The sequence below is a fragment of the Uloborus diversus genome, chromosome 2 (assembly GCF_026930045.1).
Source record: "Uloborus diversus isolate 005 chromosome 2, Udiv.v.3.1, whole genome shotgun sequence".
NCBI classification, from domain to species: Eukaryota; Metazoa; Arthropoda; class Arachnida; order Araneae; family Uloboridae; genus Uloborus; species Uloborus diversus.
In genome coordinates, this window is record NC_072732.1 from 67,105,483 (window position 1) to 67,132,559 (window position 27,077).

The following is a 27,077-nucleotide window of genomic DNA, read 5'->3' on the forward strand; positions in this document are numbered from 1 at the left end:
TTTTCTACTTTTTTTCTTTCTTTTTCATAAAATGAATGATCATAAACATTTAAAGCCTTAAAATTTTAGCTTTTATAGGTTAAAACTTGTTTTTTTTGGAAACATGCCAACATTTTTTGAAAGTGACTTTGCCGAAAATTGGTTAGTGTGTTTAAGTTTTTAGTCCATATGCATCCTTCAAGTTTTTCCATCGTTTCAATGGTTGGAAGTTATTTTAATTAATTCTGGATTAGAATGACTTTATAAATTTATTTTTGCAAAAATTAACTATTATTGAGTTTGGCACTCTTGGCTTCCTTAAGAGGTTTTCCACCTCCAGCTCAGTCACTCCTTATGCTGGGCTGATGAGTGCTAATAAGCACGAAACTGCAGTCCTCCGCTGAAATTGACTGAGCTGTCGGTGTATTTCATGTATTACATGTATTATTGAGTTAATTAGTAATTACATATATATTTTTTTTTGTAAAAATACTGAATTGTAAAAAAATGAGCATTTAATTTTTTTAGTTTTTCATTTGCTTTTAAAGCTAAGGATTTGTAAAAAATCATTTGAAAACAAAAATGAAAGTCCATTTTAGAAGAATAGTGTAATAATTTTCTATATTCTTTTGTATTAAGAATATGAATTTTAAATTGGATCATCATTGCAGAGGATATTTATAGCATATATTGTTATTTTTGAAGCAGAATGAACTATGATTTTTATAGATCCTTGCTTGCCAAAGAGAGATGTTACGATTTTATCACAATGCGGATAATTTTTCCCCATGTTTATGTTACAGTCGAGAATAGTGGCAATGTCGATGTTTTGGAAACATCCATCGTGGTTTTTGTTAAAACATTAATGTTTTAATTTTAAACAACTCTTTTTTTTAAACATCAATGTTTTTTAGAAATATGTCACACCACTTGTTGAGAGTGTAGTATCAAAAAGGGAATGTTGGTCAAAAATTTGAAAGAAAAGTCTTGTAGCATTATGGACTGACGAAATGCTGTTATTCATGCTGTAATGAGGGAGGGAGACTTAAATCAAATGAGATTTCTTATAATATGCTCAATTGTGTTAGAATGGTCCCTAGTACATATCATTATGCAATAGGAAAAAGTTGCAAAGTAAGAAAAAGAGTTGAAAAAAAGTGCTAAGAAAAAATTTTGAGTAATAAAAATTGCATTGAAAGGGGAACAAACTTTTGCAGAACATAATTGCAGAGATTTAAAAATGAAAGTATTAATTGGAAATATCTGGTCTTTCAAAGCATTTGCAGTTAAATTTCTAGTTTGTCTTAACTTAACCTAGTTATTGATAACAATTATCGATAATGTTTTCTTTTAAAGCATTTTTTGGTTAATAAATTAGCTTTATTTACAGTAAAAATTATATTGTATTGATATTAAATAACGTACGTTGACATACATTATCCTGGAATTTTTCCTAAAATCAACTGGAAAACCTGGAAATGTCAGGGAATTTTATTCTTGAACTTCTGTGGCAACCCTGTATATAAGAGAATAATTTATATGGAAAAGTAGTAACTATCGGTAAAAACACCTAAACTTGGACATCTATGTAAATATCACTGTGACAGTGCATAAAAATGATTTGTCAACAACAACAATTTGACCTGCTTTCGTAACCACCAGATCAGAATTGTTCTTCACACAACAATTAATGGTACAAGTTTTTGTTACTTTTTACTGTGGAGGGTTCACATACTAACCTCCTTGTAACTTGTAACCCCTAAACACATGCAATACACCAGATGGCCCAGTTATCGCATCCAGAGACTGCAGATTCGTTCTTAGAACAAAATTGTAGTCTCTGGATGTGATAACAGAGCTGTCTGGTATATTGCATGTAGTTCTGCCTTATCCCTGACTTAGAGGCGGTAACTTACCACTAAATACCCTAAACACATGTCTGCTAATTTTTGCAAATATATGCATTAATAATATTATTTTAGTTACTTTTCATGTAAAGCACTCTTTAAAAATAGCTTTACTTAAAAATTCCCCATTTTTAAACACATTTTAGATTGTGAAGAAATTGAGAAAAGAGCGTGAAAATTTTCAGAAATACCAGGAGGAAGAAAGGAAAAAATTACAATTGGAAATAGAAGATAAACATCGCCAAATGAAGTAAATTTAATTATAATATAAGTAACATATAATTGATCCAGATGATCTTTCTGTTTGTCTTTCATAATTATCTGCAACCTCCTCCTCCCCCGCAAAAATCACATACAGCTATGCATTTAATTGCAGGACTGATAATTTTTCTGAGGTTCTTGAGAAAAAATAAGGTTGATCATTTATTATGTGGGTTATTCTTCAAAAAGTGTAACTTCTCTGTCATACGCCTCTTACAGTAAAAACTTTATGGAACAATTCATTTTACAATTTATTTCAATTTCATCAAAAATATATCTATTAGCTCCAACCAACATTTTTTAAAAATGATTTTTATTTTGATGTATTTTTGGTTCACAGGATGGTGAGTTCGCACCTCCGTGACATGTCAATGTGACTTTCTGTTGCTTAATAACTTGTTCAATTAAAAAGTATATATTTTTATAAATTTATTATTTCTTTTGCTAGTGTCTCAAATACTAATTGTTTAAGTATATTTAATTTTTTAATATCGTGTTTTATTTTATTTATTTATTTATTTTTTATAGGATGAGGAATTACGTCACACAATAAATTCTCACCTCCGTTCGCCAAACACAAAATGCCATTTCTCATTAACAGATGGCAGGGATGACATCACATTTTATTTCCCATGATACAAAGGTTCTTGTTTATTTCAGCCATAAAGAAGTTGTAAGATTTCTGTTGAAAAACAAGAAGATAGATATTGTATTAAAAACCAAGTGTGGTTATTAGGCATTCTCACCTCTGTGAACTTGAATTTCAGGGATGTAAATAGATGCAAAAAAAGAAATGTACATGTTCCCATATGCTTAACTTGTGCAAATTGTAGCAACGACGAGAAAATTTCTTTCCCTGAAAAATATATCCATTAGGCCTATATTAATGGAAAAATCCCCACCTCTGTGAATCTCATTTCCGCGACAGACCTTATCAATGTTATTATTTCTGAGGTAAGAATAAATGATGGAGGAGAAATACATCAATTTTAGAGTCTATTAAAATCATAAATTACCAATATATACTAATTTGGAAATACAGTAAAACCTGTAAAGTTGACCACCTTTGTAAGTTGACCGTTTTTGTCAGGAACGGAATTAGTTCCATCTTATATAATGAAGGAAAACCTCTGTAACTTGACCACCTCTCTATCTTGACCACCTGTCCATCTTGACCACTAATATATACCAGCTTTGGTTTGGAGTATTGTAAAAAAAACCTTTGTAAGTTGACCACTAGGCAAAAGCATTAGATTGTACTAAAGGTTTCATCAGTTATGCCTCAAATAAATAACCAGACATTTTAGAAAATCCTATGAATATTTATGTTTCCATCGAAAAACATTGGGCTGATGTTATGTCCCAGAAAATGCGCGAAACTTCAATAAGGAGTTATTTTGTTAAAAAGTAGATTACCATGGTTACAAATGTTCAAGAAAAAATGAAATGAAGAATTTGAGTAACTTTTGACTTATGAATTTTTAGGAATTGTTGATATCAAGTAAGTTGCTTTTCGTAAGCAATGTGGCTTTTTTTTTTTTTTTTTTGATCGATTCACAGAAATTTTAAATTTGTATGATACTTTACGAGTCATTCTGGTAAAAAATCTCTAAAAAAATTTAAACAATATTTTTTTCTTATTGTTTTAAAGTAATTTTAAACAATGAAAGTGAGTTTAAAGTATTCCAATTAGTTAAAAATGAATGCATGGGACAAGAAATGACAAAAAAAAAAGTTTTCATTACTACCCCCTATAAGTTGACCACCTGTCTAAGTTGACCGCCAAAGTGCTGCACCGCAAGTGGTCAACTTACACAGGTTTTACTGTATATTAATACTATACTATTTTTCAGCACATTTGTAAAAGGGTAAGTAGAATGAATGTAAGCCATATTTTAACTACGAGGGCTTGATAGTAAATTCACACTAATCATTAAAATAGCTCATTGTTTGCACAATTAACAACATTACTTCTTTGATATTAAATTGGCCTCTATTTTCAAATAGTAATAATGGCTCAAATAAACAACACATGTGTCAACTCTACTGCAAAATGGTTGTAGAATGCTCTGCCCCAAATATAAAGTCCCCACTATACAAAGAAAAATGTTTTGATTCATGCTGCAATCTCCTATTTGCTGTCAGAACTTCAAACTTTGTGTGCTATGAACTCCGCCTGGGAAAAATACTCATATTATGAACGTACAGGTTTTTGATTCGAGTGATACTTTTGAGTACCTTCGGGATATAAAGGGTTCATTTATACATAATTGCCTTGACTTTACATTTTTTATTTTGTCTGTTTATTTATTTTTTGAAAGCTTTTAAAAGCCCTGTAAATAAATAACTTCAAAATTTGAAGACTTGGTCAAAATAATTATCTACATCATCTCAACTTTTATTAGGAGACAGAAAGAAACTTTTTTAAGATTCCAGAAGCTGAGACAAGATAATCCCCTTAAAAAGGAAAGAGAAGCTCAGACAATGCTCGCACAAGAGGTATTGTTTTTCATGAATATTTATAAATTGGTAAATAAATTCTTCTCAATATTGAATTTTAAAATTAATTTAGTGTTGCCTTTTAGTATATACCATATTTTCGGGTGACAAAAAAGTGAATAAATTGCCGATGTGGTGCATACAGTGTGTGTTTTTACCCCCTTTTACATAGTAAAGGAAGTATTGTATCCACAAAAAAAATTTCACTCAAATATCGGCTTAAATTTCCATTTTGCTCATCCCTGAGTTGTTTTTTGGCCTGACAGCACCTGCATATGTACCCAAGAATGTATGGGCATCCGAAACATCTATTTTGATCATCCCAGAGTTAATTACCACAAGTTTTCTCGTGACATCTGTATGTGCGAATGTACTTATGTATATATGTATGTACGTATCTCGCATTACTCAAAAACGGTCTGTTTTATAAAGTTAAAATTCGGTATGTAGACTCCTAGTGAGGTCTAATTGTGCACCTCTTCTTTTGGTTGCATTCAGATGTTCCAAAAGGGGTCTTTTACACCTTTTTAGGGGAAAATCAGTGTTAATTTCAAACTCAAGTGATGCTGTAATTTGGTGAACATTTTGCAATATATATATAACCAAGCTTTTGGTTGCCAATTTTTCTTGCTAACTTGGCAATATGTCGCCAAGTTGGAGACAAGTTTTTCTAAAAAAATAGTCTAGTTTGCTAATCTGGTTTCAATTTGCTGATATTTAGAGAGTAAACCATTGATTCACATTAAAATTGCCAATATTGGGAAAATTTATCTCTGTAAAACGCTTTTTTGCTTTGGTTTGACAAACTAGTGTTGAAAATATTTCAAGTGCTTCCTTGCTTTCTCCAAGGCATTATTATCATTAAATTGGTGTAAAAGGAAGTTGTGATGTCATCAGCTCGTTTTTAACAGTTAACCATGTTTTGGAGAAAATAAATACATTCCCGACATACATACTCCTGATTATCAGCGGTGGTCTTTTCAAATTTAAAAAAAAAAAAAGTCATGAAATGTTTTTTAAACTTATGATTGTCTTATTATTCGTTTTTACTTACTTTTTACGTATATTTTTCACATTCAATGCTAGTAGATGCAATGTAGCTATGTTTTTAGCTATAATTTAAATGTATGTGTGAGTGTTATTTATATTTTTTAGGTATTGTATACAGTGGTTTCGTTTTTACCTATTATTCGAATCATCTGCGGTTTTTGTTTATCTGTGGTTACTGTGATACCCTATGCTATGGATAATTGGGAGTTTACTGGAACTAGTACTGGAAATATAACTGTTACCCTTAAAGTATATAATGCAGTTATTTTATAGAATACATAGTTATTCCATGAAATAACTGATCGTGTCCGTTAAAGTGTGCAATATGTTATTAATTTAACACTTTAACTAGTTATTCTATGAAATAACTAGGTTTTCTATAAATTAACTAACGAGAGACAGTTAAAGTGTAAAATAAACTATTTATCTAAAATGAAATTGCTAGGTATTTTATAAACTAATGATAGAGAATTAAAAAAAAAAAGTCAACCGATATTCACCAAGATATGAAACTCAGCATTTTGTGACTAACACCACTATCACTCTCTGCCAATAACACCTTTTGGGGGAAAATATAGCAGTTAACAAGTGTTTAAAATGATATGTGTGAATAGAGTATGGTTTTTCAAATTGTCTGAGGTTTTGCAGTGTGTTTTTGTGTATCACGACGTAATATTTGCATTTCTTTTTTTTAAATAGTAGTGAAAAATATAAATACCTTGTTTTTCTTACTTTGAGGTCCTGTCATTCTTCTGAAAGGGCGATAAGTTCCAATCTCATCTTCTGTATGGTTCCTTAAGACTTTGATCTGGAATCTCTCCTCCTTGAGTTTGGTCGCACAAATGTCAAGTTTTTTGTGTCAGTAATAGTTTTCAATGCAGATTATTTGTCTAAATATTAGTAAGGCGACCTAGAGCCCATATAAAAAGTTAAATTTTGTATTTTTCGACTCATTTTTATTTTAGCTTCAAACTTTCAATATCCTAGCTCTGCATTTGATTTTGAACACTTTTGCAATCGGAGTTATACATCTATTACTAACGGTTACGAAAATAGAGGTCTTGCAAGTTAAAATCGAACACCCTGTATATTTTTTTTAGTAAGGAAGTCTAATTTCTCTTTTCGTTTTTGTTGGTATGTGTGCATACTCGTATTTTGTCATTCGGTAATATTTGAAGTTAATTGTTAATTTCCCCTCTCCCAAAAATTTTAACTTTGGGTGCCTCTGATGATTGGCAGTTGTAAATAAGTACGAATTACTAAATTATTAATTGCCAAATACTTACTTACTGACGTAATTTAAAGACATCTGGAGAAAAATAGTTTCAGTAACAAGTTTTATAACTGCACATTTTATAGATCATGGTTTTTACTAATTTTCCTGTATGTGACTTACTTCTAATAAGTTTTTTCAAAGCCCCCGTCCCTCAAACCTATGTTCGCGTTTTTTCTTTTTTGCACCTTTGAACCCGTGTGCCCTTTAGGAGTCAAGACTGACGCTCTGTTGGAGGAGCCAGTCCACCCCTGTCCAAAGCTATATTTCAAGAAATTATTGTTCAAATCAAAGATATTGAAAATTATCTGCTTTGAGTGGAAAAGGAACTCGACTCAATCATTACGCCCCTCCCCTATCCTCCAATTGCGCGCGCCACATTTTTTTTTCAACGAGCTCTTTATTTTTTTCTTAATCTGTGACATGCGCCCTTTTTGGCTTACGTCAAAGGTGCAAGCCGAAAGGCCCGAATTAAGGCCTGTAAGCCGAAAATTTATTTTAAGCCCAGATTTAGCCGAAAGGCCCGGATTACCCAATAGGGTGGCCTATTGGGTAATCCGGGCCTGTGAACACATGCTTCAGAAAAAATAATAATAATAAAAAAAATAATAATTAGCTGTGTTTCAGATTTTGTTTTTTCTGCATGCCATAAAGTTTTCAATTCTTTTGAATTATGGAAATAATTCTATTTATTTTATTGGGTAGCTTAGAGTTGCGTTTTTTTTTTTAATTTTAATTTTCCTATTTAGCAAATAAATAATAATTGGCAGTTACATTACATTTTATTATTTTAAAAAGTTTTCTGATAATATAGAGCACTCAAGACTACATTGATGCTTTTATTTTGTTTCAATACTGAAACCTCATTCACTTCAAGCAGCTTCACGAGTTTGCACTTGTCTTTCACTGATGCTTCTGTATCATGTGGGGGAAGGGGGGATAATTTATTGGTCATGAAAAAACATCAGCTTAAAAAAAGCTTGTGTGCACATGTTTCTATTTGTTTTAATTATTTAATAAAATGTAACTGTATGTTTTTCTTGGTTTTATATTTGATATTACACTTATTTTTGGAGGGATGTTAGAAATCCTCTGGATCTATGCCTCACACCCGTATGTCTCGGCAGTTTCCTTTTACCCTGCTGTAGAAATTGAAAAGGGAATCTAATACAAAAATTTAAAAAATCCATGATTTGATCATACCAAAGTCCCGAGGCTTCCCAGCGTCCCCCTTGTTCGAGAAGTTTCTATCTATTTGTGAAAATGACTACATGTTTTTTTTTTTTTTTTTTTGAGAAATTCCTATACTTTTGTAAAATATCCTATATTTTTTTCGCAATATTCCTATAATTTCTTATATTTTTTGTTGAATGTCACTTCTATCCCTGGACATTGTTAAGACATTTTCTTGACGTACAGTCATGAAAGTCCTAATTTTCACATTCCATTTGCTTGAAAACTTCTTGTTAGCTGACAAAAAAATATTAGAGTACATGCAATCCGTGAACTGCACGTGAAAAGTTTTACCAACAACCTGTAAATATTGGGTCACTTTTATTGGAGGTGCTTTAAGGACTTAGTTGATAATTTCTGCTTGGATGAAATAATGTTATCTATAGACAGGAAGAGTTTTTTTAATACAAAAAGGGAAATGTAAGTGAAAGAAGTTTTGAAAAAAAAGAAAATGTTTTTAAACTTGTGACTTTAACATTTTCTAATGAGCTCGATTATATATTTTTCAGTCAGTCTCATTTTGATTCATATAATTTGTATATCTTATCATACACATAATATGAATCAATATATATCTCAAATATTGGTATCTCCATCATTAATGTTATGAACTTGAACATTCTATTGTATACCACTTAATCCTATAATCTTTTTTTCTCAATTAACTTATCACTAAATTAAAAATGTATCTTCAGTATAACTATTTTTTACTTGATGCACTGTTTTCAGCAACACCTTTGTTCATTAGGTTACAAAGTTGCAAGAAGCCCTCAGCAGCCAAAAAATCAAGTATAATAATGATACTAAAAAGTTGAAAAATAAGCTGGTAATTATTGAGAAAGAAAGAGACAACTTAAAAATGGAGAATATTAGACTTGACGATCAATGTAAAGATTTACTTTCAACATTAAAGGTATTATTCAATTTCAAAAAGGTTATTTATTAGTATAGTAACTATGCATGGATTCTTTTTTCAGCTAATTTAAGTTCATCAGATGGGTACAAAGTACTTCTACCTCGGTGGTTCGGCAGACCGGTACTGGTTCCCAGAAATTTTCGCTCATCCTCGTTGAAAAATGATCCTTAATCAAAAATAGAAAACACCATAACAATAACAAGCAACAATAAAATTAAAAATTAAAAAAACCCCCAACTGAGTCGTAACTGTAGAATCAAGAAGGAAAATTGAAAATCCTTTTAAAAGCCTTATATTATTAAAAATCAATGTCAAGTATTTTATTTGCTATTAAATAGAAACTGGCATCAGATAAAAATTTCAAATCATTGCGTTTTATTTCCTTGTTGGCCAACAATGAACTCAGTTATCTATCGCCTGAATAAAGACATAGTCGTTATTAATATCTGCTTTAAAAAAAGTTATAATTCGAATTCTGTGAAACATAGAAGTTCCAAACACATTCTGTCAGATTTGGAAACAAATTACCTTTATTTTGATATTAAATTAAAAAAATTTTAACTATGTTTTCACTGCAAAAATTGCAACAACCTTTTATAGGTTTTTAATTACTATCTTTGTTAATTAATGCCATCCAAAGATGCAACCTAGCTAAGAACACTCTCCATCAACTCTCCTTTCGAACAATTTTTTTTTCTGAAATCGGTCCATTCGTTTAGGCGCTAGAGTGCCACAGACTGATACACAGACAAGTCAAACTTATATCCCCCTTCCTTTGTGTGTCCGGGGTTAAAAATTATATCCTTTTACAACATCTTTATACCTAGGCTTGCCTGATTTCTGAAATGTTTAACTGGGACATCGGAATGCCCTCCCCTGTGTCGCTAGCATTCAAATCTATACACACCCCTGGCTGATTTTTGAAGCATTTTATTGGGTAGTTTATTTTTAGTGCTATGCATAAATGGTTACTAATCATGAATCTAAAATAATGGCAGTAAAAAATGACAAGCAGATAACATTTGAACATTTCACTTCCGAGATGTAAATATTAACAATTTAATTTATTTAGAAAAAACACTTTGAATGAGAAACAAAAAACTGAACAATATTAAGATATACTTTTCATTTTATAGGACTTTTTTTATACAGTCTCTTTTGGTTTTAATCTTGTTGTAAAAATCCTCACAAGCAAATCTGGTATTAATTTTACAAATACCGTTGTAATATTCTAGCATTCTGGCATTAGTTTTATTAGTTAGCCAATCACACTTATTGTATTATCCGACGTGCCAGAGAAAAGCAAGGTTTACCAGCATGCCGTAAAATTCGAATTTTCTGGCATGCCGGATAATTTGAGGTTTATTTTGCAACAAAACAAAAGTAAATTTCCCCATTCAGTTCCAATCAGAAAGCAAGCCACTCACTGTAAGGAAAAAAAATTAATAAATCTCTAAAGAAACCTTTCAAAAAAAAAAAGTGTATTGCATATAATATGTGCTTGTTATTTATGGTAGTAGGTCATTATTAATGGATTTAATTATATGCCAATAAAGTAATCAATTCAGAAGCAATCATCGTTACTACGATTTGTTCATAATTTTTTTAAATAAATTATTTTAGGATAATTTATTAGGATTAAGATATGTATAGAACTTATATTTATTTTTAAGCTGAATATATATTTTTTATAGTAATAATTTTTTTCCTAACCTCGAGTTTTCCGACATGCCGAAAAGGACCAGGCAAGTGTTATTGAAAATCTGGTGACCCCCAAAATTTCCAGCATGCCATAAAATGCGGGGTAATACGTTATTATGGTACTTCATAAACCTTTGTGATCTGTCTTTAGCAGTTGTTCACCAGGGTATGATTTTGAGCCAAAAATGTCTTTAAATCTTTATTTTGTCATTAGTAGAATAATTTTTGTTGAAAGAAAGTTAAATTTATTTATTTCATGTGTCTAGTGTGAAATTTTACCGATTTATTTTCTGAACTTTAGGAAAGAAACAAGAAATGGAAGCAAGTTTTTTCGTCAAAAAAATATCACAACTTTACTGTTTGTGATTCATCAGAAAAATATTTAGAACATGAAGAAGACCAGACATATGAAAAGGATCAATGTGACAAAGTAGCTGAAGATCTGAATGTCAGGAAGTAGGATGTTTTCATAGTTGGATTTATATTCTTTATTAAGCTTTTACTTAATTTAAGTAAATGTTTTAAGCTCATTCATCTAAATATTTCTGTTTAGAATCTGGTTATGTTTGCGCATTACATTTATTTAAAAGTAGAAAAAATTTTAAAGCACAACCTAGTGATATTAATTCATGATAATAAAACTAATTGAGGGCTTTATGCAAGAATCAGGTAAGTCCAGACTCTCGTTCGTTTTTGGCAAGGCCAACAAATAACATCAGGGGCTAACAGAGACTCAATAATCTTTCCCACATTATTTACTACTAATCAAAGGTCTGATCTTACATTTGGTTCCTTTGTTGCATCAATCTGAACATCTATATTGTCCACACACAAAAATGAATTAAAAAAAAAAAAAAATGAAAAATTTGATCTTACCTGGTTTTTTCACCAAGACCCTCAGTTGTGATATCTATTTTTTTTTTTTTTTTTTTTTTTTTTTTTTGCAGTTAGATGACTTAATAATTTGTAATACTGATTTGATAAGCGATAACACAAGAAAAAAAGGAAATGATTTTACAACTAAAAACAACTCTTCTCCAAAAATCATTTTATGTACAGTGAAATCCTGTTACAAGGAACTCCAAGGAACTGATAAAATATTTTATTGTTTTGGAATGTTTGTTGTAATGGAATCAAAAGTGTTAGTTTTCTAAGTCTGCACTATATATATATACATAATATAATTATAACCTGCAACATTTACCTTTACTAACAATCTAAAATATAATTAAATGCATTATTTATTCTAAAAAAATAAAGCTAAGCATATTGAATACTAAACTTTCATTCATTGGTCGTCTCCACAAAGTGTATTATTTTGTACAAGACTTAGTCCCACAGGACATAATAAACAATTCTAATTTGTGAATGTCACTTATACTTACCACAAGAAAAGTTGAGAACTTGCTGACCACCTTCAAATTCGCAGGGTGTCTTATGTTTGGGGCAATGAAATCGACTGTGAATGGCTAGACACTGACGTTTAATGCCAAACATCAATTTATGTCTCAGTATGAGCGGATTTCCACCATAAATGACTCTGTTTCAAAAGTGCCAACAGAGTTTTCACGTTTTGACTTGTAGAAGTCGTTTGTAATTTTCGAAAACAGCATATATAAAAAATATTCAAACTGACGTTGATAAAAACATTTCATTGTAACAAATTTTTGAAAAAAATTGCTTCGTCAAAACGAGATTTTTTATACATTAAATTAATAGGTTTTAAAATGGGACCAAGCGTTTTATTCATTATAACAGTTGTTCTGTTGTATTGGTTTTTGTTGTAACAGGATTTCACTGTACTTTTTAATGGGTTTTAAAATGGGACCGAGCATTTTGTTCATTCTAACCAATATTTCGTGGTATTGGTACTTGTTGTAACAGGATTTCACTGTACTTGTTAATGGATTTTAAAACAGGACCAAGCGTTTTGTTCATTGCAACGGATATTTTGTTGTATTGGTATTTGTTGTAACGGGATTTCACTGTAAGGTAGACCGGGGCTAGTAGTGACATTTTCGTCATTTTTGATATTACCGTTAGATTTTAACTGATGTGAAACATTTAGTGCATCACATCATTAGAGTAACTCATGATAAATATATTTATAAAACAATTATCTGGGTTATTCTCCAGAAAACGTAATTTTTGAACAAAAATATTTTACATTTTTGAAACCTTTTTTTTATTTTTTTTAATTCTTACATGAAAGTGTTACCTACTAGAAGTATCCATAAACAATGGCCCAGCTAAGTTCCAATTATTTTACTCATAAATAAAAAAAATAAGAAAAGTGCCTTGTTCACAGAAATAAATAAAAAGAAACAAACCTTTAGTATTTAAAAATGGAGGCTAATTTAGTATCAAAGTGGTAACTTTGTTAATTGTGCAAACAGTCAGCTATTTTAATGATTAGTGGGAATATAATATTAAGCTCTCTTAATTAAAGTACAGCTTAATTAGTAGTTTCAAATGTATGTTAAAAAATAGTACTTAGCAAGTTTAAGGATATTCTGGCAATTTATAACTTTGGTAGAATGCCTATTATTGATGTATTTTCCCTCCATCATTTATTTTCACCTCAGAAATAGTGACATTGATAAGGTCTGTAGGTGAGCAATTTTCCATTAATATAGGCCTAATAGATACTTTTTTCAAGGAATTTTTTTTTTCTTCGTCGCTACGATCTGCACATGTTAAGCAAATTAAAACATGTTCCCTTCTTTTTTTACATTAATTTACATCTCTGAAATCCAAGTTCACAGAGGTGAGAAGTCAGAATAACCATACTAAGTTTTTAAAGCAAAATCTATCTTTTTGTTTTTCAACAAAAATCTCACAACTTCAACTACGGCTGATCTTAAGGGTGGTTAAACACAAAATTTCATTTCAGAATTATTTTTTTTCTTCTTGGGCATTTTAGGACTGTAAATTACTTTCTGCCAACTAAATGCTTTTCTAGTATGTTATGCTAATAGTTAATTTTTGCTTTTTTAAATTAAATTTATGTATATATATTTTAAAGGTCTGTTATGAAGTGCAACGATCTGAACTCCAAATCAAGTGGAACAAAACTAAGGGTACGCTTTGATTTACATGAGGACCAGACTAAAGCTCAAAGTGGAGATTTTGAAGCAGAAAACAGTCATGATGAGGACTCTGAAATGAGCATGAATAATCAAGCCAATGAAGTTACAAATAGAATGTATATGAATGATCATTTAGTAGATGAGACTGAAAATAATGTAAATTACCATGGTGACGACAATGATACCTGTAACTCAGGTCATAAATTTACTGATGAAAGTGAAACTCACAGTGTGGAAAATGATGGAGTCAAAGTAATTTGTGAACAATTAATTTAAGTTATATTAGAAATAAGTTTTGTATTTTTTTACAGTCAAAAACAAAGTTAAAATTTCTATATTTAATTCTGAAGTGAAATTTAAAAATAATAATATAATTGTTATTTTATTCTTTTTTTTTTTTTGCTTTAAATTTTTCTGTTTGCGTTACGTGTCAAAATTAAGAAAGAAAAAAAATCAAATATGTAAAATTTATTACAAAAGATCTTTAATTGTTTATTTAAAAAATGATAATGAAGCAATTACATCAATAATATGTTTACTTTTGTGCAGTAAATAAGTTTAATAATACAAAGACGAACATGCATAATCAAATTGTATGCATTGATTTTTGATTTAGTCTTCGTCGATGTTAAAAAATGTAAACCTCAGAAATGCAAGTGATTTGTGTGATGCTCAAGGGCGTGCTCAGAAATTTTGGGACCCGTCCCAAAGGACTTTTCGGCCCTACCCCCTCTATATTGTTTTCCTCTATATTTCACCCATACTTTTAAAACAGGGGTGATTGTGTTCCGGTATTTTACTGGATTTCTGGTATTTTCATCTTGAATTCCAGTATCTTCATCTTCGAAAATACCGGAACTTCTATATTTCCAGAAAAACCATTATCGAAGAACAGCTGGGGTGGGGGATGGAATAAAGGCTAGATAAAAGGAGGAAGGAGGGTTACTTGATAGATTATTTTTCCTCTTTGGGAAGGGTTGCCGTAAACTGCTTTCCTCCCCTGTGGAGGACAGCTGTTCTAACTTGTGGAGCCTGTGTATCTAAAAGAAAAAAAAAATCATCAGAATTTGCTGCATCATTTTTTTTCCTCCTAATATTTTTCCTTTCTGCCAAAGAAACAGTATTTTTTCTTTTTGTATGATGCTTTTCCAATGATGCCTGTGCTTCAAGGTCAAACTGGGAAGGGGTGAAATCGGTGGTCAGTTTTTTCTTTTGGGGAAGATAGGAAGACAAAAGTAATAAGAACTTCGACTCCTGTCTTTGTTCTTTATGGCAGTTGGAGGAATTTATCGTATGCAAATATTTTCACTGTTTTATATTCTGGTTACTGATCTTTATCTGTGTGTGTTCTGTTGTTATTGAACTAATTCTAATTATACTTTATCATTATTAATATGCTCCTAATAATTAATATGCTCCGTAAATATAAATTAGTTTATTTAATTAAATTTTACTAGTTAACTCTTACTTTTCATTTCGCTACTTTTTTTGTTTGATAAATTTATTCATTTTAACTTTGCATGTTCTCATTTAAAAAATGATGTATCTGGATAAATCTGAAGATATTGGCTCCATCAATGCAAGAAAGAAGAACAAGTTTAGTTAGGAATGGTTAAACAGAGTGGACTCCTACAATGAGAAGATGGAAATATAGTGTAAAAAAAATTGATAGGACTGGATTTTGTTTATGTGTTTCTTGCAACAAGCCCTTTATATATGCTGATGATGGTGTGAAGGCATTATTGCAACATTCTTCTACAAATACTCATAAAAGAAACCGGGAATCATTAAAAAATGCTGGTGTATTTAGGCTTTAGTGTATTAGTAAATGAATGTAATTAATGGTTAAGGATTCAGATAAAGTGGAGGAAAATAAAACCTTCTTTGAAAAATTTTAAGAAATAGGAAAAATTAAAAGAATTTAATTCCCTCCATGCACATGGAGGCATTAAGAACAATTAAAACTTCGAGTTTTAGCCCCAACAAATAATTATGTATATAAATTATTTATATACATAATATAATGTGTACATACACGTAATGTGTATACAGGATGGTTCGGATCAACCTGCAAGACCTTTATTTTAGCAACCGTTAGTCCTAGATATATACTTCCAATTGCAAATATGTTCAAAATCAGATGCAGAATTAGGATATTGAAAGCTTGAAATAAAAATAAGACAAAAAATACAAAATTTAACTTTTTATATGGGCCTCAGGTCCCCTAACTTACATTTAGGGAAATAACTTCCAATGGAAAATTTTTCCAACACTAAAAGTTTGAAATTTGTACAACCAATATTCACCGAGATATGAAACGCTACATTTTGTGTCTTACACCACTTTTCACTCACCAACAATAGCACCTTTTGGGGGAAAATATAGCGGTAACAAGTGTTAAAAATTATATGTGTGCATAGAATGTGGTTTTTCAAATTGTTCGACGCCTAGTAGAGTGTTTTTGCGTTTCATACATAACATTTGCATTTATTTTTGAATAGCAATGAAAAATATGAATATAGTCGAACCTCATTATCACGACACCTTTGGGACTGTCAAAGTGTCAACAAGACTGTCAGCATAGCCAGAGCGACGTCGTAACCGTAATAGTTTTAAAAATTCATAATTAAGCATTAGTTAACCATAAAATTAGATTTAATGAAGAAATTAATATTGTTTATTTTTTTAAAATTAGATTTAACTAATGTAAATTTGAATTATTTGTGAATATAACAAAAATTATTTAAAAAAACAAAACACCTTCACTTATTATTATTATTTATTTATTTTTTCAATTTTACAATACTTTCCAATAAAATGTTTGCTAAATTTTTGAATAACATTTGTCGCACTTTTTCTTTCACGAAATTACCAGCAAGAAGAAACCCATTCAAAACTCTTTTCACTTTTGTCCGCAATTTGATTGGATTTTGACAACTAAGCCCCACCTTTCCCTTTGTAATCCTTTTATCCACTTTAAGAGTTGTGTTTCCCTTTTCAATCGAATGAGGAGCCCCTTATGTATTTTTTTCTCATGGGAGAAACTTGTGACCATCTATTGCTTAACAGAGCTATGGTCTTTCTTTTCTCTTGCTGTTTTCCTTGTCCAATATTGCAATCCACCTGCTTTGAATTCCTTTCTATTGTCCCTCTTGTCAAAGTCCGTACCTTTCAGAACTTATCTATTCGCCTCTCACCATTCTCGAGGTGTCGTGCCTGGTCAAATCTCTAGTCAGAGTCCGAAGTTCCTACAACAAACATTTCTAGATGTCTTCATTATTTTATTGAACATTTTTCAGTTGCAAAGAAATATTTCATCCAGTCTGCACAGCTCAAAGCGTCGTCGTAACTGGAGTTGCACGAAAAAAGCTGTCATAAAATCTGGAGCCACTTAACATTAAAATTTTATGGCATAAGTTCGGAACTTTGAAAAAGTAACGTGACATCTGGAGTGTTGTGAAATCCGGTTGTCGTGATGATGAGGTTTGACTGTACTTGGTTTTTTTTTACTTTGACGACCTGTCATTCTTCTAAAAGGGCGATAATTTCCAATCTCATCTTCTGCATAGTCCCTTAAAACTTTGAATTCGAATATCTCCTTGAGTTTTGGTCACACAAATGTCACGTTTTTTGTGTCAGTAATAATTTTCAATGGAGATTGTTTCTCTAAATATTAGTTAGGGGACCTGGGACCCATATAAAAAGTTAAATTTTGTATTTTTTGACTCATTTTTATTTTTGCTTCAAACTTTCAATATCTTAACACTGCATCTGATTTTGAACATTTTCGCAATTGGAAGTATGCATCTAGGACTAACAGTTGTGAAAATAAAGGTCTTGCGGGTTAAAACGGAACACCCTGTATATATGCCCATCAAAACACTTTTTCTTGTGGGAAAAAAAAGTTCAGGTGTTTTTTCATGGAGTCACAATCACCCCTGTTTAAAAATATTGCCCCCCTTCAGGCTTTGGCGTGGGACAACAAGTGTAATTTTTTCTGTAGATATCAGGAAATAATAGGGAAAGAATCATACTGTAACATGGGTGCAAGACCTTCTGTCTCAGGACGGATTTCTGTCTTGGACAAAATTTTCGAGATGGAGGTCGGGACGAAAAGAAATTCGATGACTTTCCTTCAGTTTTTACTTAAAAAAGAAAAATTGAGCATTTGAAAAATATGCTTTAATATTACTGTACCCTTCCATAACCACGAATTTACATTGACATTTTCTGTCATTCTCTCGATTTTCCGACGTGGACTTTTTTTGTTTGCAACGTGCTTTTGGAGGAGTGGCTATTAGACACTCGCGCCGTTTCACTTTTTTTAGGCTGCTCTGTTATTTCCAACTCTCTTTAGGCGAAATTCCGAAACTGGAGTAGTAAAAGCAAGCCTTTAGACCATCTTGGGGTTTGGGGTCCCCCTTTCCCCCTCCCCCCCTCAAAAAAAAATTTAAAGCTGAAGCATTCAGAACTCAGCTTTAGATAATCTTTGAGAGACTTAAGAATTGGGAATTCAGGGACTTTCTCTCAATAAATTTTAGAACATAAATTCTTAAAACTTCGGTGATGAAAAGGGTGAACCGCAAGTTTGTCAAATTTAGTGAACTTAGAAGAAGGAGTTCTGGGGGGGGGGGGGCTCTCTTCCTTGAAAATTTCTGCATGCTGAAGTATTGAAAGGCTATTTTGGAGTTTTTTGAGTGAGTTAAGAGTTAATGAATTCGAGGGTCTTTCCTGGAACATTTTCGAAATTGAAGTCTTAAAACTTTGGGTTGTCTTTGACGATGTGAGGAGGGGAGTTACTTTTACAATAAAATAATAAATCTTAAACACAAACTTACTTTGCTTTTAATAAACACAAAGAGAGGGTAGGGGCGGGTACTCCGCCGCCCAGCCTGAAATATTTCCGTTTCTGAAATTTTAAGAGCTCTGTTTTGGACTTTCTTTTGATGACTTGAGTGGGATGGGAGTAGGAAACTTCTTTCAAAACGTTTCTGAAAGTAAAGTATTAAAACTTTTAGGCTGTGTCATGTTTATAGGTAAGGGGGGTACTGCTCTTAGGAAAAAAAATATAAACTAAAGCCTTAAAACTCAAATTTAGGGTATTTGTGGTGAATTCGGAAAAAGGGGTTCGGGAGTTCTCTTCCGAAAATTTTTCGATGCTGAAATACTTAAAACACCACTTTAGACTATATTTGCGTGCCTTAAGAGGGATGTGATTTGGGGTTCTTGGCTGGGGTGAGGATTCAGTTCCCCCATTACTTGTTTTAAATTATTGAATATTGGGAACTGTACCTTGTTTAAAAAATGTATCTACTTAACTGAAGTATTTTTTTATGGCTAATTTCACGACCTGCTATCTTATAAAAGAATTCTTTTTCAAATGAAGATTATGTGGGGGAATGTTGCCAGTTTATTATAATTAGTCGCACATATCCTTCCCCTACCTTTCCCCTTTTTCTGGTTTGTTGGCGCTACCTTGGATAGTCTTTCCGATCATAACTGAATTATGTTGCATTAAGTAAATCTTATGTCCCAAGGGATTTTATTTCTGCAATAAAAATGTTTACGATAGGCAAAAAAAATAATGGTGGGGAGTCTCGAACGCTTTTACCCCTAACATTATCCAACATCATCTAAAATTGCGTTTTTGGAACTTCAGTTTCAAAAAATTGCCGAAGGAGAGTTCCTGAACTCCAGCCCTTCAATAATGCATTCAAAAAGCATATAAACGTTATGAAAGATGGAGTACAATTTCGTTTTTAAAGCTTTAATTTCGGGGAAAAACCAGAGCACCAAAACTGGTATATTTAAAATCTCCAACAGTTATACACAAATTCTTCTTTAAGCACACATGCTTTGTGGAGGGGGGGGGGAGCTGAAAATGTTTTCAGTCTTCAACACATCACCAAATTGGCACCCATGTACTGTAACCAACTCTGAACTGAAATTTCAAATGTATTACGCTTAATTTCAACAAATACAAAATAATGAACAGGGTTCATACACTCCGGGAAAACCTGAAAATGTCAGGGAAAATGACAAAGTTCAAAATGTCAGGGAAAAGTCGGGGGAATTATTCCAATTTGCCCTCCAAATTTTTTTTTCTAATATTTTACCAGTGAATTTTGTTCTATGAGATCCAATCTTCATTCTTATCGATGTTTCTTGGGTAAAAATGTAAAAATTTTGAGGCAAAATGATGCTGGCAATAAAAAAAGTGGCTACCGTAAAAACACAGATGCCTTCTTTGGTCATTCACAAAATGGAAATAGACACAATCGTTTAATGACTAAATTTTCAAAAACAAAGCATAATTGAATGTTTTCTTTAACTGCAAACTAATGAAAATAACACAATGTGCTGCAAATTGTTTATTATTATTTTTATTTTTTTTTTTTTACTATTAATAATTTTCTTGAGAAATGAAATATTGTGTTCATAAAACTTAATCTTATCCTCATTGCTGTGGATGCAAATGTGCCAAAACCTTTTTCAACTGAATTGTAGTTTCATGAAGATTTAATATTTTTAAATTGTTTTCATTTTACAAATTCAAAAAATTATTTCTTGTTTTTTGGCGTTGCTGCCATATTTGGTCAATCGCAAGATGGAAGTACACAAGACGTTTTAAGGGTCTGTTTCCGAAAACGGCTTTGACTGTTTAGTGCAATGTACAATATTGTAAACAACACAAAATGTGCCTCTTTTTTTTTTTTGTATTTTCGAATAATTTGTAATTATTATATTCTGGAAAAGTGCAAAATTGTATCTTCAGAATATTTTTTTATTCTAATTGATTTAGATGTGCTAAAAACTGACTATTTTTTCTTAATTGTAGTTTTTTCAGGATTATTAATTATTCATGGAGACGGCGATTGGGGCTCAAATAGGGGAGGGGGGAGCAAAAAAAAACCCGAAAAAAAATTTTTTTGTTAGGGCTGGTTTTAAGAACAGATAAGTGGAAATTGATAAAAATCTAACAACTTAACTCACATTTTTCTTAAGGTTTTGATGAATTATGTACACTATAACTTCCTTCGAAGAAACTTAGACATGAATTACGCTTACATTATTTATCAAGAAGTATTTTGAGATGTCGCAAACACTTGGTAAAAACTAATTAAAACAAGTATGGCTTGTTTAAGTAAAACAATTGATTTACTTAAAACAAGTATGGCTTGTTTAAGTAAAACAATTGATTTACCAATATCTAAACAATGATTACAACTAAAAGTTACTGTTTGTGCTAAGTAATATTTCGTAAACAGTTGTACAAAGTAAAACAAATAATTATGTTCTGAAAATTTTGACATTTCTGCTTTTTTTTTTTTTTTTGTAATTTCTAGTTTTGGTTCTTTAGTTGAAAAATAAAATGAATTTCTCATAAAAAGTAGAGAGGGCGGTTGCCCCCCCCCTTCTCCGAATTGCCGCCACTGGTTATTCATAACTATTATGCTACAAATTCTAAAATCTACTTATTGTCTTAAATTTTTCAATTAGTCCCCATATTTGGTTGCTTGCACGATTGAAGTAGATGTAAATTTCCAAAAACAGAATTGAATGTTAATCACAATGTAAACTATTGAAAGTAACATTAAATGTGCAATAAATTATGAATTTTTAAAAATTAATGATTTTGTAGAAAAGAAAATTTTAATATTTATGAAAGCATCCTTTAATATATGAAAAAAAAAAAAAAAAAACTGATGATTATTGGCGTTGGCCTATGATGGGCGGATGTTGATTTTTGCTATTATGCATTATATGGTATGTCGATCAATGGAACAAGTTAATCTTATATCTTTAAACGAGCAATTCTTGTGGGTATATATATATTTCTTATCTCGGAAACGGCTCTAACGATTTGGATGAAATTTTGGATTTAATTGTAGTTTTGCATTCTAAGTTCATCTACATCAGTGTTTTTTCTGTAAAAACGCGATTTTTTACAAAAAACAGTTTTTTAATATAAAGTCAAATTGAGTTAAGCCTTGAAGTAAACTGTGAGTTGACGCATCAGGCAAACGATTTGCAACCATAACAATGAAAATTTGTCTCTTCTCGCTTTAAAATTTTATACTTGCTTAGGGTTGCCAGGCTTGGCTGATATTGGCCACTTTGGCTAATTTCAAACACACTTAGCTGAAAACAAATTCAAAAGCATTATGTAAGTCGATGTAAGGCTTTTTTTCTTTTTTAAGCGAAACTATTGCTTGACCATCCTATTTTATTTAATTTTATTTATTTATTTCCTTTTTACACTTCAAATAGTTTAACATGTTTTTTAAATCACGCATCTAAATTTTATTTAGAAGAAATGTATGTCTTGAGATTGTTTATGTTTTGTTAAGACAGTTGTTATCATTTGTTGGAATGGTTTGTGGATCATCAGTTTTGATGGATATCAAGCTGTATGTAGCATTTTCTGGCGTAAAAACTAAAAGTACTTATTCAAAAAAAAAAAATCTCGATTGGGATAAAATCGTGAAACGCATCATAGTATGAAAGGAAGTATTTGGTTAAAAACCGATTTCACCATAGCAAAACTAAGGTCAAAATATTTTAATTACTGACAAGAAAATTGTATAGTGGAAACAAACGTAACAGATAGTTTAAAGCAAAATGTTGATTTAATTACACTCAGAATCTTCTTTGTTTGGTACTTAAGTGTTATAAGAAGGTCGAGTACATAATATTTCGTTAGCGTGAAGCTTTTCAAGTATATTTGGAAAAGTATTGAACCTTAAAAAAACACAATATGACAAAAAATAATTCCTTTAAAGCCGAGCGAGGCTCGGTCGTCCAGGTACTCATATTTATACTGAAAAATAGCTTTGTATTTTGTTTAGTGATATAAAATACCCGGGTATTTATTTTTAGGGGTAAATACCCAGGGTATATACCTGGGTAAATACCCAAAATGGGTATTTACCCGGGTATTTATTTCAAAAATTTATATTCAACTAAAATACTTTTCTGTATGTATTCCACTATGTATATATACAGAGTGTTTTGTTTTAACCTTCAAGACCTCTATTTTTGCAACCGTTAGTCCTAGATGCATACTTAAAATTGCAAAAATGTTCAAAATCAGATGCAGACTTAAGATATTGAAAATTTGAAGTAAAAATAAAAATGAGTAAAAAAAATACAAGTTTTATCTTTTTACACGGGCCCCAGATCCTCTGACTTATTGATATTTATGGAAATAATCTCCACTGAAAAACAATTACAAAAAAAGTTTGACATTAGTACGACCAATATTCACTGAGATATGAAACGCAGCGTTTTGTAACTTACACCATTTTACACTCGCCATCAGTAACATCTTTTGGGGGAAAATATAGCAGTTAATGAGTGTTTATATAAAATTATATGTGTGCAGAGTGATTTTTCAAATTGTTCAAGGTTTTGCAGCATGTTTGCGTATCACGGCATAACATTTGCATGAATTTTTGAGTAGAAATGAAAAATGTAATACCTTGTGTTTTTTACTTTGCCAACCTGTCATTATTCTGAAAGGGTAATAAATTTTAATCTCATCTTCTGCATGGTCCCTTAAAACTTTCAAATGGAATATCTCCTTGAGTTTTCATTGCACAAATGTCAAGATTTTTTGTGTCAGTAAGTTTTAAATTCAGATCATTTCTCTAAATATAAGTTAGGGGACCTAGAGCTGTATAAAAAGTTAAATTTTGTAGTTTTTGACTCATTTTTATTTTTGCTTCAAACTTCCAATATCTTTACTCTGCATCTGAATATTTTTGCAATTGGAAATAAGCATCTAGGACTAACGGTTGCAAAAATAAAGGTCTTGCAGGTTAAAACGAAACACCTTGTATAACCAACTATATACAAAACAATAAATTATTCCCTAAAATTTGTATTTTGATCATATATTTAAAGAATTATTGTGTGAAACAACTCAGCAATCTAATATGATATTCACATTAAATGTGTTGGATATGCCTAATCAATGTTGATAGCCAAATTTCACATATAAAAAGCAATTCTACAAAAAGTAAAAAGCTTAACTGGTTACAAAAAAAAAAAAAAAAGCAAACATCTTCTTCAATTATGGCATTGAAAAGAAAGATCCTTTGGTTCGTGATATGTTTCTTTCATAATTTCATTAAGTCTTTCGATAAAAAATATTATAAACTGTGTAATACATATGTATGTATCAGTTTTACCAATTGTTTCATATTTAGATTTAAAAAAAAAAATTCTCATTCACTTTTTGCATTTTTTTGTAAAATACCCAGTTTTTGGGTATTTACCCAGGCCTTGGGTAAATACCCGGGTAAATACCCAAAAAATATTCACCTACCCACTGGGTATTTACCCGATCCACATCACTAATTTTGTTCAATATGTTTTGTGTTATGTACTCTTCAGCAAATCAAGTATTGTAAACCAAAAGCGGATGCTAAAAGATTGCTGCGCGATTACAGCAAAACTCTAATATTACGCATGACACGTGAAATCGAAGAAACGCTAAAATAAGTTGAAAGTACTTTGTTTTCATTAGGTAGTAAACGAAATAAAACTATTTTGAACAAAATGTTGAAAAAAAACTTAAAATTTTGAGAGAGAAAAGTAAGAAAAGAAAAATCCTTTTTTTTTTTTTTTTGTGATCTAAGGAGAAAAGCTTTAGTTCTTTTGTATTGCTACTTTAAACAATTTTAATTATTTTGAAAATATTGGTATTTAAACTTAGTTTTGAATGAAGCAAGTAACCTGGAATTTTTTTAAAAAATAACCTGGAAAAGTCAGGGAATTTTTTTTAACCACAAGCGTATGAACCCTGATGAATCTAACTATAATTTTCATAAGTGAAAGCTGCTACCCAAACAAGCACTAGACATTCACTGAGAGCCAAGATGCTGACAGTCCCAGCTATTTGACATTCTGTACTTGTTGCAGAAAAAACTTTTTAGATTGCCATTTAGTAACAAAAATAAACTTCAAATTGCTCTTTCAGCAAGTTGAATTACTAAAGTACTTGATTGCATAATTGTTTTCCAATTACATTCACAAACATATGGCAAATGTTATATATGATAGATACTTTTTAATTGTTTAAATGTCTTCTTATATATTATTTATATATGCATTTTGAATCGGAAATCTGTTGGATGTACACTGTTTTTACTCAAAATCAATGTGTAAGAAACATTTTTTGAATTGAATATTTGTTCTCTTTCAGATTCAAAGAATTAATGACTCAGGAATTGAAGAGTTTTTATATCCAAATGGAACCCGAAAAGTCATTGATCCAGCAAAAAACTATATCACATTTTTCTTTTGCAATGGTGACAGTAAAGAAATTTATCCTGATAAAAAAGAAGTATTCATATATATATATATATATATTTTCTCTCAAAATTAAATAGCATTCAAATCAATTTAGTCACTATTCAGTGCTATATATATATATATATATATATATATATATATATATATATATATATATGGTGACAAGAAATAACTTTAATGCTAATGAATATATTATGATTAAGCTTCAAAATAAATATGATTAGATTATTTTGTCTAAAATATTTACAAATTTTCAAAGTGACTACCTTTAGCCTTAATACGGAGCTTTAAAAGTGTTACAAAGTTTTCTGCTATTTGTTGCAACTCACTGATATTTTATCCCATTCTTTGCATAAAGATTTCTTTAGGGATGCCAAAGCTTTATGAGATTTAGCAGACACCCTCGTCTCCTAGACCTTGCATTGTTTAACAGTGCCAACGACCCCTATCTATAATGGTGGTCAATGGGATATATGTTAGTGTGAAACACACCACTTGTTTTTGTTGATCTAGGGAAAAAGTCGAACCAAGAAACATATCGCAAACTCTTTAAGGTAGATGCATTACCTTAGTCGCAAAAGTTCTTTAAAACTCAAGAATGGCCACCATATTCCCCAGATTTGAATCCAATTTATTATTATTTTTTATCCATCTTAGAGACAAGGATGTGTGCTAAACCTCATGAAACTTTGCATCTCTAAAGAAACCCTTATGCAAGAAACGGGATAAAATATCAGTAAGTGAGTTGCTGCCCACAGCCGAAAATTTTGTGACATGTTCAAAGCTCTGTATTAAGGCTAAAGGCAGCCACTTCAAAAATTTGTAAATATATTAGACCAGACCCTATTAGACTAGAGTTCCTATTTTTCCTACTTTTTAGAGCTCTCTCCTTATTTTCCTACGTTTTCCTTTTTTTTCCTACTTTTTCTTTTTTTTACTTTCTTCTATATCTAATATATAGAAGAAAGTATTGGATTCGTGCAAATTTTCGAATTTTGAATTTTGACGAATTCCAACGTTTTGAGGTGTGCTGAGTCCATTTCGACCATTTTTGGAAACTGTCTGTCTGTCTGTGTGTGTGTGTGTATGTGTGTGTGTCACGTCTGTGTGTGACCAGTTTTTTGTGGCCGCTCTACAACAAAAACTACCGCATGAAATCGAACGAAATTTAGTACACATATGTGCCCCTATGTGAACTTGTGCCCATTAGTTTTTGGCGCGAATTCCTCTAAGGGGAGTGGAGCAATGGGACGTTTTTCGAGTTACGCATGCTTGCTATTCCTCAGGAAGTAACTGGCGGAATCAAACAAAATTTGGTCCATATGTTGGTATTAACAGGAACAGGTGCTGATTCAATTTTGGTGTCAATAACTCAAACGGGGGTTGAGCTATAGAACGTTTTTTGTCGTCAATTGTGACTGCTGTATCTCAAGAAATAATGAACGGAATGAAAGAAAAATTTATCGGCAAGTAGCCCTTAGTGGGTATAAGAACTGATTTTATTTTTGTGTCAACAGCTAAAAAGGGGGGTAGCGCAATCACCCGTTCTTTTTTTCCATTTTGAGTGCCCTATCTCAAGAAGTAATGCTACGTTCTGGTTGAAATTTGGAATATATGTGAATCCATATGTAAACAGGCTTTGGTTCAATTTTGACGCCGATCGCTCCAAGAGGTGTTGATTTTTTTTTTTTTTTTTTGCGAATAAAAATATTTTTATTAATGCAACAATAAGAAAGATAAATCGTAATAGATTGTCGTCTGCGTATTTCTCGTGATTTTAATTGTATGGAAATGATAGGAAATATTATCTCAATGATTTAAAATTTTTAACTATTACCATCTTATGTTTG

The 27,077-nt window shown here is 31.1% G+C and overlaps 1 protein-coding gene across 1 annotated transcript in view; it reads left to right on the forward strand.

The window, feature by feature from the left end:
* Positions 1-4,570: 4,570 nt before the first annotated feature.
* LOC129217096 (centromere protein J-like) overlaps positions 4,571-27,077 on the forward strand; it is a 48,726-nt gene continuing 26,219 nt past the window's right edge. The window contains exons 1-5 of the mRNA XM_054851344.1: positions 4,571-4,646; positions 8,951-9,115; positions 11,121-11,275; positions 13,845-14,160; positions 25,118-25,258. Of these exons, the coding sequence (XP_054707319.1) occupies positions 4,632-4,646; positions 8,951-9,115; positions 11,121-11,275; positions 13,845-14,160; positions 25,118-25,258 (792 nt within the window). The 5' untranslated portion in view covers positions 4,571-4,631. The remainder of the gene's footprint in view (positions 4,647-8,950; positions 9,116-11,120; positions 11,276-13,844; positions 14,161-25,117; positions 25,259-27,077) is intronic.